The following is a 16,116-nucleotide window of genomic DNA, read 5'->3' as shown; positions in this document are numbered from 1 at the left end:
CCGTGATCAATAACTAAATTTGCCATGGCAATTAACTAAATTTGCCATTATCAACAAACTAAATTTGTCGTGGAGTATGAAACAAATGCATAAAAGATTGTCATGGGCATGTTAAAAAAACTAAATTTGCCATGGCAGATAAACATGACATTTGTGCCATGGCAAACTTTGAAAAAATGGGTCACAGGAATAATTTCTAAACTTGCTATGTGATCAAGTGCAGAAATTGGCATGCTATGTACACATAGTGTGACAACTTTAAAAAAACAAGCATGGCAAGAACATGAGAAAAGAGTTTCCATGAATAGTTTACAGCTAATAGGAAAACTTACTTCCAATTGCCATAACAGAAAACATAGCTAAAAGAAGTTTGTACTAATTGAAGACGAACTTAAGTAATCGATTCAAATTTGCCATGGTCAGTATTACTCACACGGCAATTAGAAAAGCTAATAAAGTTCACTATGGTCAATGTAATAAAAATGCCACGTTTCGTAAGGTAATTTGCCGTGCTAAATCCAATAAAACTGCAATGTCAAAGCATATTACACAATGTATAGCATTTCAGTTTTCACTGAAAAAAGAGGCACTGAAAAACTACAAATGAATTTGGCATGGTCATATTGCCGTCTGGCCATTTGTGAATTTCACATGGTCGGTGAAAAAATAATTTTCCATTGTCAGTATAAAATAAAAGTGCCAAAAAATACAAGTAGAGATAGACATCATCTGAGCTTAACGATTGTAGCCATGGAAATTGATGAACAACATCTGAGCTTAATCATGGTTGCCATTTTCATCCAATTTTAATGTTGTGGGAGTAATTTCAAAAGGATAGTTGTGATGAAACATGGTAAAAATGACAAAAAAAGTAACCATGGCTCAGTGGATGTAAGTTGCCACACGCATATGATAGAATTTGCCATGTTTGTGAGTCAGAGGACCTAGACATCTAGAAACTGTGATTTATCAGAAAAATGTCAAGCTACTGCTCTACCACACACCCAAGGATTGGCTAACACAAACAGTCCGCCACCCATGCTCTCCCTAGAGCCAAAACCGTCGCCTCTGTCAGTCGCCGGAAACAAATGACGGATGGAGTCATGGAACCCACTCACCTAGCAGCTCGCCACTGATACGCCGCCTTGGGGCTGCACTAGATCTGTGTCTTTGGGATGGTTGGAGCATGAAAGGCATCGAGCGCGTAGGCGGGAGCACCGACTCGCTACCACGACGCTCACACCAGGCGTGTTGCAGGCCTCCATTGACAGGCTGCCGCGCCTAACGCTAGCGAGCCAGGATCCCCGCTCCTCACGCCGACGATGCGAGTGGCCAACAACAGGATTGCCGACTGGTGAGTAAGAATCCAAGGATGAAGGGGTGAGGGTGGCGTTGCTTCAGAGCGGGCGAGAAGAAGATGAGCAGAGGCCGGCGAGTACCTAGAGAGAGAAGCGGAGGCGCGCGAGCTGCCGTTCCATGGCCATCGGATCTGGCGCGTGATGCAGATCGGCGAAGCTGCGGATGAGAGATCGCCATGGGCAGCAGGCCAGGGCACCACGAATATGCCCGTCGTCAACGACGGCCAGCTGGTCCCCGGCCTCCCCCTCCAACCTCGGCGACGTGGAGGCGGACGGTGAGGTGTCGACTCCCGGCCTGCCGCTGCGCGCGCCCAACCAGCTCTCCAGCTCGACGCTCCCTGCCGCCTTCATCTCTGGAAATGGCAATGGGAACCGGCCTCCCCCACCAACCTCGGCGAAGCGAAGGCGGTCGGCGAGGTCCCGCGCGGTGATGGAGATTGCAGTGGGAGTGGCGAGAGTGACGAGGAGAGAAGGCAGTGGGAGGGGAACAGATAAATCGTCCGGGCGAAAGCGTCAAGTGCCACACGTTCGGGTGAACACTCTACCACCCGCACGCCTCAATATGCATACGTGGCACAGGAGATGTCGGCTGATTCTTGTAAGATTCGCGCACTGCAAATCAACGGTGATTAGCGCGTGTGGGCGAGATGCAAACACCCACACGTGTGGGCTTTAGTATTTTCAAAAAGTAATAAATCCATGCTTGATCCTTAAATCTTTTGTCATGTCCTTGGTTGAACTCGTGTCGAAACAAACTTTTCTTGTTGCCGTGCAAGGAAAACCACATCGGAAAGCATCGGCTGTCATTAATTAATTGCAAACAGGTGATTGTAGACCCCAGGGTGCTTAGCAGAAACATCGAACTTGATTTTTTTTTTTAAAGGAGGATGACCCCCGGCCTCTGCATCTGGGCGATGCATACGGTCATTTTATTAATTATTTTCATAAGACCTTACAAAGTCATACAATAGCAAGACTAAAGCCACTTTCTAAGCAACAACTGTCGCTACACCTATCCAATCGATGATGGGGCGCTAATAGTCTGGGCCTAATACCAAACAGACATCACAGCCAAACCTAAACATCTAAGACCTGAGGTCCCAACCAGGACGCCTGCCGGGTATGGGGCACCTACCAGTCCGACGCACTCCTCAACCAAGACGCCTGCCGGGTATGAGGCCGCCGCAACCACCTGTCACCAAACCATCTTCAGAGCTGTACTGTTGCATCTACCTTGCACAGTCTAGCTACCGTCGACGCCACCACAACGCCAGACAGCTCCACCGCTCTGCGCTCGTCCATCCCGACGCGGACACTCTGAAAGATATGTCGTGCGTAGCACCTGCCGACTAGGCATGACTCAGCGTAGCACCTGTCTGTCAGGCATGACTTGACATCTCTTACCAGACGCATCTGATGCGGTTAGAACGCCGCTCCTCCTGCCAACCTCCACACCATTGCTGCTGTTGGATCTGACACGCAAAGAACTTCACCCATAGCAACTCTCCCCCCGAACGCCCAAGCCTCCCAAGACGGCGCCTCCATGGAGGTTACGACGCAAAGGGCGTCGTCGCCGTCCAATCCAAGACGGATTTTGGACTTTCGTCCGGGAAGGGGACGGAGGTGGATAGGAGGGACCTCGACTTCGCCTTCAAGATGGGTAACAACGTCAAAGCCATCGCCGATGCCGGGCCGAGCTAGCCGACCAAAGTTTCCTCCGGTCCTCTTCCTGTACCACCAATCTCCATCTGCTTCGGATCTGGCAGCAGCCAAGACCCGAAAACTCCAGAGGGAAGCACCATAAGGCTCAACACCTCCGGCATAGATCCATCCAGGCGCCGGATCAAAGAAGACCCGACATGATCAGCGACGAAATCCACCATCCTGCGCTGGCCGACGGCGATCAGGCGCCGGATCCAGAAGGATCTGACCCGGGACCCACGGCGCACGCGACCACCAGATCCAGCGGCCGCACCACGCCGCGAGCACAAACCCCAACCGTCGACGCGCTGCGCACGTCGCGGCCAGGATCCATCTGCAGTGACGCCGCACCCCGCAAATGTTCGGCGCCTCCTCTCGAACGGCCGTCCCGCGCCAGCCTATTCGCGCGAAGGGGAAGGGAGCCCCGTCGCCGCCTCTGCCGGCCAGGCTTTGCCCGGCGGCGCTGTTGGCGGCGGCGAGGATGAAAGAGATGCGGGGGGCAAACATCGAACTTGATGGTGAAACCGAACATTTGCTGTACATATTTTCTCTCCAAACGGAGGTAAATTGGTCTCACATGGTTAACAACATTTAGGTGGAATACTGAGCCCGTTGCCATCTATGTACAGTATCATATACTCCCTCTGTTCCGATTTACTCGTCGTGGTTTTAGTTCAAATTTGAACTAAAACCACAACGAGTAAATCGGAACGGAGGGAGTAGAACAAGGAGTTCGAAACATACCATGTTTTATACCAGCTTAAATTTTCAGACAATTAGCACTAGTTCGATTTCGGACAGTTCCAATAAGAGCAGTGCATGATCTCCCTCACTTGTCGTCTCTATTTGTCGAGGTCGGCAGTGGACAGTGATACGGGAACATGCACACCTGATCCAAAGCTGCACTATAAAACTGCCCCTGGCTCTGTTCAATACGAATTTCCTATGTTTCTTTGTAGTTTCCTGTCCGTCCTGTATAATGCCGGCTACCTTTCCATTGCCACCATACCAAGATCGTCGACAATCCTGGAAATTCCACCAGCACTCCTTGCACAGAATCATAGCAGCCATGAACTCCCAAACCTTTCTCGCCCCCTTTGTGTCAGCATGATTACATAAAGAATCAAGCAAGCTACAAGACTTATAATACACAATGTGCGCGTACTTGGTGTTGGACAAAGTCGCAGACGCAGAGACATCGGGATACCTTTGTCTTGCCTTTACTTTGCATGCTCATGGCTCTGACCGCCTCGCACTTATCATATTCCCCTCGTGCCGTATCAACGTCATTCCAGCACAATTCTATTCAATTATCTGCCATCATTCGCCCACACGCACACGCACACACACAGGCCGTCCACAAGTTCTTGTTTTCTGAGAGAGCTTGATGGATGTATGGATGGATGGCAAATGGCAATTCTCAGCAGCGTGGCCTACCGAGATGCGTATAAATCTCTGTAACATCACATGATGCAGCAATCAAGAGAGCAACCCTTCTGTTTTTAGTCTTTTGCGCGCTCTTTGGGTTCTCTGAATTGGAAGTACCTCTCAGCGTGTTGCTGGTGTAATAATTCGACACGGCACGGCACGGCACAGCGCTGCATGATTTGGATTACGGCCATCGATTCTTTTAGGTTGTGCCTAGGCTTAGCTTCCTCAGAGCAATCATTATTCAGAGTGCTTGATAGGACATGCTTTCATCCGTCTCCCCCTTAACCCATTTGGTCTTCCTGCTAGTCGCTGTCTCCGGCGAACAGCGAAAGGGTCAGAACGCACGCAATGGTGTTTTTCTTGCCGTGAGAGTGATTATTCCAAACTGCACTGTTGTTTCTTCAGGCCATTCGTCTGTCCTTACCAGAAGGGTACTGACATGTGCTGGTTCGAGGTTTCGGTTTTAGTAGATTTTGGAACCATCTTGCCTGAATTGCATCGTCTTGTCAAATGTCAACGGATAAAAATCACTTCTGCCAAACCCATGTTTAGTCATGGCTGAACAGAAAACAGAAGCTGGTGCCAAACAATATAAGTATAACCTGCAACACGATGCTGGTAGTATAAAAATGGCACCATTAAAAGGGAGACGTCGATGGATAATGCAGCGGTCGCCTCTCTGCAAGGGAATTAACGGCCCATAACGTGTCGCGTCCCTTGTTGGGGTTCGCCCGGTTTTCTGTTAAGTGTCAACTTCGGCCATGAAAGAAACCCTGCAAGTTGCGCCTGTCGTGCTCCTCCATTACTCTGCCCCCACAAATTGCCTTGAACATATTTTTTGTTGCTAATTGGTCCCCTTCATTTCGCCATACCAGATAATAACACCAAGAAATGAGTAAGGCACATACCGAAATTCGGTCGACTTAACATCACTGTTGAATAGCAGGTGACAGCTAATTAAAGGACATATGAACGACAGAGAAACCGGATATTTATATATGGTTGATTGAAAAGTAAACCCCTCTTGCTCCATCGTTTCTCCGAGCTTGCGAGAATTCAGCGCAATCGACATGCAACATGTACAGAAAACATTCAGACTTTCAGAGGCTTGTGACGCGCTCTGCAACTGAAATCCTCGCTCTTTTTCCCGGAGAGTCGACGGGCAGGGGGATGGGGGTGACTGACTGATGCCTGGCATCAGGCATAGTTGCCAGACTGACTAATTAACACTATTACCACAGGGTACTTACTTACTGAACCGGCCCTCCTCCTCATCTTGTTATTATGGACCGGTGCCACCAAACCCAGCTGCATCCCATGTCGTCCTCAGGGTCTCTACTGCGCCGCGGCCGCGATCGACGACGATGACCGGCTGGGCCACGCTGAGGGCGGCCTCCAGGAGGCCGTCTGCTGTTGCTTGCGCCTCTTGGGGTCCTCGAGCTCCGACGTCAGCATCTCGAACATCACCTGCACGTCCTTGTATCCACAGGTCTGCACGTCCTCATGAAGCTTCAGTATGCTGCCTCCACCGCCTGCACGCACGAACGCACGGGTTGGTTTCAGATAAGGGTTTTGTTGTCACTGTCATGGGTTTCTCCCCACACTTTGCTAGTGGAGAGGAAAGCAGGAGCTATGCTATGATTTTTTAGCAACATGGTGACTTTATTAACTAAAGAAAGATATTATATTTGGTTGAATGAACTCAAATAAGCGCGAGTACACGACAAGTTGCCTTATAAACGCTTTTCATGTCACCATCTCCTACTTCACCTTTCTCGTCTTGGCGTTCCTTGACAAATAAATGGTGAACTTAGCAAGTTGATTGGGCTCTAAGAAAGTGTTGTTCCTCCAGGTCCATTCCTTTCTTGGCAGGTCGAACAACTTGGCAACTGGCGGCATGGGCCTAGCACAAATGGCAAAGCCACTAAGGCCCGTGTACTAAAGTTGTATCTATTAATAAGACCTTGGGGCCATAAACAATAATGGGCTTCCACTTCCACCACTGGCGATATCACCGAAGCTGCCGAGTCAAGGGTGTCTTTTATTCTTCTGGATAAAAAGGCGAGCCATCTAAAGAACACAACAGCATACATATATAGCATTATTGGCACCACACAGAAACACCAGAAGCTATCTAGTCTAGACAAAGAAAAAACTCCCAGAAGAGGAAGTAAAAGATGAAGTAGCATCTCATTCCCATCTCACCCCCAGCAAAAAAGGAAGGTAAAAAAGTGAAACCAACGGGGTAAAGGGAGACATTCGATATTCTTCTACCGCGAAATCCACGGCTAAACGCACCCCGCCATGCATCCTTATCTAGAAACCGCACGCGCCTTTTCCTCAGCCAAGAACATTCGCCCCCTCGGATTCTCACCACGAAGCTTCTTCGCCTCCTTCTCCACTACCTAAAACTTTACCACAAAGGCGCACGGCACACATGAATATATACGCCCTTTATTCCCAGCCGCAAGCGAGAACGATGGAGCGCCGTAAGTTCACTGACACGGCGACGTGTGGCTTTTTTTTTATGGGATGGCAATGCATACCATGGTGAGTGACGTGACTCCATGTTGCTGCAACGGACGGCTGGGGACAAAAAGGAAAGGAGATAGCTCCACAAAGATACAAAACAAAATGTAAAGGTTGCCTTCGGCTATTGGCCGGCTATCATCACCCCGATCTCCAAAAAAACTGCTATCATCGCACTGTTCCAACAGAAAAAGGATGTAGGAGCCATGGGTGGCTCCGGTGGCCTGCGGCGTTCTTCCCCGGGCCCCCGGTTGATTCGTGCATACGATCATTGTGCCTACGAGTACTGGTATTACAACACAGTGTCCTACGATGATCCTGCCATAGGTCCATGATCATAATTAAGCTCGAGTTCTAGACAAGTTGGTGGACACTATCTCCCAATGATTGTGTGGTCGAGTGTCACATTTTTTCATAGAAAGCCTGCTGATGAGCGCAAGAGAACCATTGGCAGTGGCAGACCACTCCCCTCGCGCACCGCCGCAGCGGCAAAAGCTCGGTTCAGACGGCACGAGCTTAGCTGAATTATTGGAGGGCAATGGCAATGCACACTTGCTAAGACAAGGATCTCAAGACCAGACAAGGGAAGGTGCGAGAGAAGAGGACACGACAAGCAGCACTGCTACTACTTTTTCTCTATATAGATAGATTTGCACGGTGCCAAGGAAGATCTGTGCAGGTGTGTGGCAAAGATAATTTATCAGTAATTATTAACCGTGCGGCAAATATCAGATGGCGCATCGTAGTAGACCAGCAGGCCCACGACACTTGTCGGCGCCTACTGAATATGGACGGTACTGGCTGGCGGCACAGTGCGGCCAGTGCCAAGTAGTGGTGACGAGATCTCACACTGTGCGGCGCTGCTAATTCATTCCTTGCACTTGCAGGCTGCTGCCAAGTTCCTTGTATGTACAGTTGCGTACCGACAGGGAGGTTGACTTCCTGGGCAGCGCATTCAGTCTGGTCTCTGGTGCAAGTGCAGAGTAGCATTGTTTTGAAGAGAAGTATACCTAACTGAACCCGTTAAAATTCCGAAGAAATTTTCAGCATGGGTGGTCGGCAGCAGAAATTGAGAAAGAGGTCACCAGACTTTTCACCTCGGGGCTCGCGTGTGTTAGAATATGTGAGAGGGGGAGCTAGATTTGGGAGGACGCTAGTGCGAGATGACGGGGCGCAGAGGTGTGGCTTCTAGACTGAAACTGCAAAGTCCAATCCGATCTACCTAGCTAGTTGTATTTTAGTGGAGAAGTATCACATTCCAAAATGGATTAGTCTTTGACCCGTGTAAATTAAATTGACGAGTGTGGTCAATGCCGTAGGAGCGAAGAATTGCCGATTAAAGTAAGTTCAATCCAATTATTATACTACTACTGTAGAAAACAGCTTTGGGGTTCAGTGGTTTCTTGCGGAGGCTGTATAAACTAACTAATTATGCAGACTGAAGCGTCACCTAACCGCTACCGAACTCTGATAAGTTTCTTAAGTTTTGGATTAGGAGAGGAAAGATGAAGAAGACAATAATGAGCATGGCTAGGTATCTATCACTGGCCTGCTGAGTATGAAATTCTCTGTTCATCTAGGCAATTGTAGATTAACCTGAATAAACCTCAGCCACGCGCGTGTCACCTACCTAGAATTCTAGATACTGCTGTTTTGTCCCGCAGAGTTGAGTGGTAAAAACAATCCACGAGTGAATTCCGCAGTGATCATGGGAACTCAACTGACTAAACTGAAGTAGAAGGTGTCGCTCTGCGTGTGGCAACTATAAACCTCTAATTCAGCGCAACTGACTCAACTGATCAAACAGCCAGACACTGGAGAACTACGCATCTGATCCGCGTGCTAGCCGCGCCCAGGGCCACGGATCGAGCAATGGACGACGGCGAGGACTCGACCACGCGCGCACGAGAGAAGGGATCAGTACCTGTCTTGCGGGAGCGGACGCGGGTGGAGACGGCGGCGAGCGCGCGGCGCGCGGGGAAGACGACCTTCTTCCGCCACCAGGCCATCATCGCGCGCACGGGCGCCGGTATCCTCGCGGCGGCGGCCAGCCTCGACGCCCACCTCTCTCGCTCTTGCTGGGTATGGGATTTTGATCTCGAATCGAATTGAACGCGCCTCCCGACTGACACCGCGCGGGCTGATGGGTACTGTTGGGCTGCTGTTTATAGGCGAAGGCGGGGCAGCGGCGCTGGTTGTTGGTTGGTTGCACTCGCTGCGTTTTGGATTCGTGTGCTCTGCTCTGCCTTTTTTTATCTCTCGCGTGCCCCTTGCGTGCCTAGGGCTTTGCTGCTACCCCCACCCCAGGCCCGGCCCCTGGAAAATGTAGGGATGCATACAAGGGTCTAATTGCGTATTCCATCTGTCATGTTTATTGTTTAACCACGAATTTTAGGTCAAACTATCAATCATATATACTTGACTAGCCAAATATCTCTACTATATTGAAGGGAAGTTGGCGTTGTACGTCACCAAATGCGGTTTCGTCCCTCCCCATGGTTTGGCATAATCTAAATCAAATCGATGTTTTTTCCTTGTCCTACAGAAAACCCGGCATTAAATCAATCAAATCTTACTAAAATCATGTCCCGCATTAACTCAATTAAATCAAATAAAATCTTGGTAAAACCTTAACTAGATCAAATTTTATTTTTCTTCTCCTACCCGTACTCAAATCAAATCAAATCTTACCAAAATCTAGAATGAGATTTCCCACAAAAAAAAACTAGAATATGCCGGGTATAGCATATATGTCGAACACGATTGGTGTTGAACCACTAGAATATGTATGCTCCTATTTACAACACATGGACAATTAGCCATTTACTTTTATGGTGGAATAACTATACTTATATTTAGTCAAATCCATGGTCAGAGTTGATCCAAGATATAAGTATGACTAATAAACTTGGATAAATTAAGTACCCTAAACTGTTTCTTAATATTGTACTAAGTACAACATAGCATAGATGCACATAGGCCCACAGTCATCTACTGAATATTAGGCTGGTAAAGCTTCAAGATTAACGAAGTCACGATAAAGATCATGCTATCGACTATAATATTAGCATGCTGAAAAATTAAGGCGCTTTAATGAGATGCGAGTGCATTGAATGCACGATTTAGTCCATGATGAACTAGGCATTCAACCAATGTTTCGATCTTGAGCCACGCTAAACTATAGAGATTTCAACATGTGGTACATTTACACATCAACCCGTCTCCTACTGTCCCGCCACCCTCCCCATGACCTCGTTCATCAAAGTGTGCTAGGGGGTGTTAGGATTGTTTTCTTATTAATAGCTTAATCATGTGATTATTTTTTTTAGTAAAATGCAGGTTCTGTAGAAGATGTATATTTTGTGGCTCCTTGCAGATTAGGGACAGGCTACTAGGATGTTATTATTGCCAACATAACACAATCATCTTACGCATTCAATTATGGAAAATTCTAGAGTGTGGCATGTTGAATTTCGTAGAAAACACGTCTGGGACTGTTTCTTGATGTATCCATAACATTTCAAGAGGGTGAATTCATGCTAAATATAATGAAGTGGCTTCTAGTAGAATGTGATTTCCGCATAAATGTATATTTTGTGGCTCGTCGCGGACTATTGACGGGCTAGGTACTTGGATGGTATTTCCAAAAAGGCACACGCCAATGCACAAGCTTCACCTGCATTCAGTTATGGAAAGTTCTACATAGTGACTTGTTGAGTTCCGTGGAAAACACATTCAGAGATTGTTTTTTCCGATGTGTCCATAAATTTAAAGAGGATGAAGGCACGCAAAAAAAGTGAACTTTAGTAGAATGCAAGTTCAACAGAAGATGTCGTGACCTCTTGAATTTCGTGTAAAACACGTTAAGGATTTGTTTTCTTCGATGGCCCATAAGATTTGAAGAGGGCGAAGGCATGCAAAATAAAAGTGAATTTTGGTATGGTGCAATTTCGGTAGAAGATGTCGTGACATATTGAATTTCGTAGTCAACATGTTCTAGTGTTTGGTATCTTTGATGATCCATCAGATTTGAAGATGATGAAGGCATGCAAAACAAAGTGAATTTTAGTATGATGCAAGTTTTGTGAGAAATGTACATTTTGTGACTCGTCGCGGACTATTGACGGGCTAGCTACTTGGATGGTATTGCCAAAAGGCACGCAACAATACAGAAGCATCTCGTGCATTTCAGTTATGGAAATTCTAGATCGTGACATGTTAAATTTTTTGTAAAACACATTTCAAGATTATTATTTTTACGTTTCCATAAAATTTGAAGAGAAGGCACACAAGTAAAAGTCAATTTTAGTACAATGCAATTTCGGCAGAAAATGTCGTGACGTATTGAACTTCATAGGTAGCATGTTCTGGAGTTTGGTTTCTTCCATGATCCATAAGATTTGAAGATGGTACGGTGCAAGGTTTGCATGAGTTGTACATTTTATGGCTTGTCGTGGACTATTGACGGGCTAGCTACTTTGATGGAATTGCCAAAAGGACGATGGTGCATTCAGATGTGGGAAATTTTAGAGCAATAATACCGTGTCACGACGCTCGTAGTTTTTTCACGGTAGAATGCACAAGGGGCCAACGTATCATAAAATTCAGGAATAAGGAAGATGTAAGAGCAAGATATCGTGACCTGTTGAATTCCATAGAAAACCTGTTTCGAATGTTTTTTTCTTCCATGCTCCATAAAATTTAAAGATGTTGAAAGCACACAAGATAATGTGAATTCTTCGTGAGTTTATACATTTGTAAGTGTTGTACCCCTCCGGTGGTCTAACTTTTTTTTTGAACCGGATGCATGTAGACACGTGTTAGTGTGTTTGCTCATTAATTTTAGTATGGATGTAGTCCGTTTTGAAATGTCGTGACCTATTAGCTTATAGAGGGAGTACGGAGGAAGTAGTCCATAGACCAACATAGTGCATTTTTTGTTTTATATCTTTGCACCAACCCTTGGGCCACATGTCACTGCTACTCTGCTAGGACGATGATGAGCAGATCACCGACTCCCCTTCACTCTGCTGGGTGGCCACAGCATTTTGAGCTTATCGTTTCCAGGCCCACGCACGGGACTTTAACCTCCGCCTCACATGGTGGCACGTGGGGAGCTCCTATTCGCTCAAGTCAACCACGGCGTACTCCACCCGACGACGCTTCCGGGAGCACGTTTCCGTCGGACCCGAATGTTCTTTCCAAAAATCCTGAAATCTACGTGCCTTCAATTCAGTCTCCCGTGTCCGGCTACGTGCACCGGTATCTTCGAAATCTCGCCCGCCTCGAAGAGCGGGCATGTGCCAGTAGTATCTTTCGGACGTGCGATGGTTTGTACGCACCGGTAAAGTCGTGTGGCCATAACGAGCAAACCGTACGCAGACATATATCTCCGGACGGAGATCTGCCGACGTACACGGGCATCCGGAACGAGACAGCCGACCGGTCACGCTTCCGCGGCCGCTCATGCGTCGGGGGAGGGGGCGATGGGTCGTGGCGGCACGGCGAGACGGACGCTTGTGAGCCGCGCGCGTGGCGTGCGTGCGTGCGGCGCGGGCGTTGCCGGACCCCAGCCGGCGGGGACAGGGAACTGACTGGGCCGACCGCGACCTGCGTTGTCGTCTCTTGCCAATATGATGTCGTTGGAGTGCTATTGCATATCCGCACGAGGGCGGAGCTGCTCGGCGACGGCGACCTCTGGCGACCGGCGGTGTGGCCGTACGCTGACGAGCAGTAATGATCGCCGTCCGTTCCGTTGCATCAAAGGGTTTGGACGGTTGGTGAAGTTTGACGCATGCAAGAGCAAAAATGCTAGACATACAAAGATTTGTAAAAGCATGTAAACTGTTTCCATCTAACAACCAATCACAAACCTCTCCCCCTGATTTTCAGCGGGGTGGACCGTCCCGCTCACCTGTTGGCCAATGAAAACTAACCCACCCTGTAAAAGCCTGTAAACTGTTTGTACGTGTAGCATTGCCGATGCAAGAGCTAGGTCCATAGTTCAAAAAGCATGGTTCGGCTGGCAAACGACCGATTACTACTCTTTTCTTATACTACCATAGTGGAAGTAGCATAGGTAATAACATCACACATATCTAGATAAAATAGATGATGTGACAAGCAATAAAAGAGAGGCATGTGGTAACATAACTACTTCCTCCGTCCCATAATATAAGAACGTTTTTGACACTAGTGTCCCGTAATAGGGAGTAGTTACTACTAGTATGAGTAACATCACACATTTCAAGGCAAGATGAGTCTATAGCCTAATAAATGAAGTGTTGCATGTTACCACACATATGTTACTCCCCATTATAGATGGAATAACATAGAGTAGTAACATATCGCATGGGCATGTTACTACTCTATGGGGCTGTTTGGATTTGTGACTATGTTTGCTATATATTACCACATTATTTTTGCGACACTTGTCTAACTTGAGTTGCTTAAATTGTTAGCCACACTTTGGCTTGCATAAGTGAATCTTGCCACACTTTTTGTGTCTATGGCATGTGGGGTTCACTTCTTACAAAATAATTCTTGCCTTAGGTGTGGCTAAAATCAAACACCCACCTAACTTGCTCAAATCTGTCTAAGATGAGGTGTGGCAAAGTGTGGCAAGATGTGGCTAGAAACCAAACAACCCCTATGTTACTACCCATCGTGGCTAGTCTTACATTAAACTAAAATCAAGACATTAATTTTGGATAGGAGGGAGTAGTGATTATGACATTTGTGTCTAAACTTCTTATTTGCGGTTAGCTGGCATCTTCAATGCAGATCCCTAAAACAAACACTGTAGTATTTGTCTATGCACGCGTTCACAAATGGTGATGCAGGAACCAGTCATTCAACCGTGTCCCATACATTTCAAACGAGGTCTGAACAAACATGCCAAATTTCATGTAAGCACGACGAAATTTACGTAAGTTCGTACATAATTGCCATATTGCTATGAGAAGGCTAGAAGGGCATTCTAGGAGGAGGAGAAGGAGAAGCGAGAAGGAGCGGCGGTCAAGATGACATAGAGGTTTGAGGACATCTTGACGAAGGAGACATCTGTTAAGCGCTTCGACGTGAAGGAGGAAAAGAAGGCAAAGAGATTTAACATCTTGATGGCAGTGATCGAGAAGAAGATTAACCTCGACGAGAAGAAGACCACACTTGAACTAAGGAGGGCTGAGCTCATGGCTGCTTCGGATGATACCGAGATGTTGACCATGAGGACGGACAAGCTGGATGTCGACGCAACAATGATAGTGCGCGCCGCCGTGTTAAGATGTTGCAACATTTGGCGGTTGAGAAGGGAGGCATCAAAGTGAGCGAGGAGGCTCAGACAACCGTTCTGGGAGGGCAAATGCCCTTCTTTTGCACGGACTATCAGACTGGACACATATAAAAATTATAAACATCTGCTTTTTTCTGTTATGATTAGATGCTATGAACACCGCACTTTAACTTACAGAACGATCCAAAATAAAGAAAATAAAATTACAAATGAGTCCTTCTGGATCTCGATGCCGCCGCCACCGACCAGGACATGTCGATGGCGCTCCGCCGCCGCCGCTCCACTCAAACATTGGATTAGGAGAAGCCCCTTTGCGGACGGGAAGTCGTCAAACCTCGGCTCCGGAGAGCCTCCATGCTGCTTGATACATCTCCAACGTATCTATAATTTATGAAGCATTCATGCTATATTACTATGTGTTTTGAATGATTATGGGCTTTATTATACACTTTTATATTACTTTTGGGACTAACCTATTAACCGGAGGCCCAACCCATATTGCTGTTTTATTGTCTGTTTCAGTATTTTGAAGAAAAGGAATATTAAACGGAGTCCAAACGGAATGAAACCTTCGGCAACGTGATTTTTTGGAAGAACATCATCCTGGAGACGTGGAGTTCAAGTCAGAAGATACTCGAGGACTCCACGAGATAGGAAGGCGCCCCCCCTGTTGGGCGCGCCCCCTGTCTCGTGGGCCCCTCGAGCACCTACCGACCGACTTCTTTCGCCTATATAGTCCCACGTACCCTAAAAACATCCACGGAGAAGATAGATCGGGAGTTCCGCCGCCGCAAGCCTCTGTAGCCACCAAAAACCTCTCGGGAGCCCTTCCCGGCACCCTGCTGGAGGGGGGATCCTTCACTGGTGGCCATCTTCATCATCCCGGTGCTCTCCATGACGAGGAGGGAGTAGTTCACCCTCGAGGCTGAGGGTATGTACCAGTAGCTATGTGTTTGATCTCTCTCTCTCTCTCGTGTTATCTCTCGTGTTCCCTCTATGGCACGATCTTGATGTATCCCGAGCTTTGCTATTGTAGTTGGATCTTATGATGTTTCTCCCCCTCTACTCTCTTGTGATGAATTGAGTTTTCCCCTTTGAAGTTATCTTATCGGATTGAGTCTTTTATGAGAACACTTGATGTATGTCTTGCCGTGTTTATCTGTGGTGAGAATGGGATATCATGTGCCTCTTGATGTATGTTTTGGTGACCAACTTGCGGGTTCCGCCCATGAACCTATGCATAGGGGTTGGCACACGTTCTTGACTCTCCGGTAGAAACTTTGGGGCATTCTTTGAAGTACTTTGTGTTGGTTGAATAGATGAATCTGAGATTGTGTGATGCATATTGTATAATCATGCCCACAGATACTTGAGGTGACAATGGAATATCTAGGTGACATTAGGGTTTTGATTGATTTGTGTCTTAAGGTGTTATTCTAGTACGAACTCTTGAATAGATTGATCCGAAAGAATAACTTTGAGGTGGTTTCGTACCCTATCATAATCTCTTCGTTCGTTCTCCGCTATTTGTGTCTTTGAAGTGACTCTTTGTTGCATGTTGAGGGATTGTTATATGATCTATCTATGTTATTATTGTTGAGAGAACTTGCACTAGTGAAAGTATGAACCCTAGGCCTTGTTTCCTATCATTGCAATACCATTTACGCTCACTTTTATCACTTGCTACCTTGCTGTTTTTATAATTTCAGATTACAATTACCTTTATCTACTATCTATTTTGCACTTGTATCTTCATCTCTTCGCCGAACTAGTGCACCTATACAATTTACCATTGTATTGGGTGTG

The 16,116-nt window shown here is 47.0% G+C and overlaps 1 protein-coding gene and 1 long non-coding RNA gene across 2 annotated transcripts; both read right to left on the bottom strand.

Moving 5' to 3' along the window:
• Nucleotides 1–886: 886 nt before the first annotated feature.
• On the bottom strand, nucleotides 887–1,870 carry LOC119368253. The gene is made up of 2 exons (XR_005176579.1): nucleotides 1,440–1,870; nucleotides 887–1,351 (listed from the first exon to the last, which is right to left on the bottom strand). It is a non-coding gene; the product is annotated as an uncharacterized LOC119368253 (long non-coding RNA).
• Nucleotides 1,871–5,459: 3,589 nt separating this feature from the next.
• On the bottom strand, nucleotides 5,460–9,230 carry LOC119365473. Its single transcript, XM_037631113.1, has 2 exons — nucleotides 8,944–9,230; nucleotides 5,460–6,022 (listed from the first exon to the last, which is right to left on the bottom strand). The coding sequence occupies exons 1-2, from the start codon at nucleotides 9,029–9,031 to the stop codon at nucleotides 5,826–5,828; spliced, it is 285 nt and encodes a 94-aa protein (XP_037487010.1). The 5' UTR covers nucleotides 9,032–9,230; the 3' UTR covers nucleotides 5,460–5,825.
• Between the last annotated feature and the right edge of the window lie 6,886 nt (nucleotides 9,231–16,116).

The sequence above is a fragment of the Triticum dicoccoides genome, chromosome 2B (assembly GCF_002162155.2).
Source record: "Triticum dicoccoides isolate Atlit2015 ecotype Zavitan chromosome 2B, WEW_v2.0, whole genome shotgun sequence".
Lineage (NCBI taxonomy): Eukaryota > Viridiplantae > Streptophyta > Magnoliopsida > Poales > Poaceae > Triticum > Triticum dicoccoides.
The sequence above is the reverse complement of the archived record's forward strand: the minus strand, read 5'-3'. Positions and strand labels throughout refer to the sequence as shown.

Excerpts from the sequence above, each read along its gene's own strand:
- LOC119365473 (XM_037631113.1), bottom strand. The coding sequence starts at position 9,031 with ATGATGGCCTGGTGGCGGAAGAAGGTCGTCTTCCCCGCGCGCCGCGCG. Across the intron at positions 6,023-8,943 it reads CGTCCGCTCCCGCAAGACAG|GCGGTGGAGGCAGCATACTG; the intron begins GTACTGATCCCT and ends TCGTGCGTGCAG.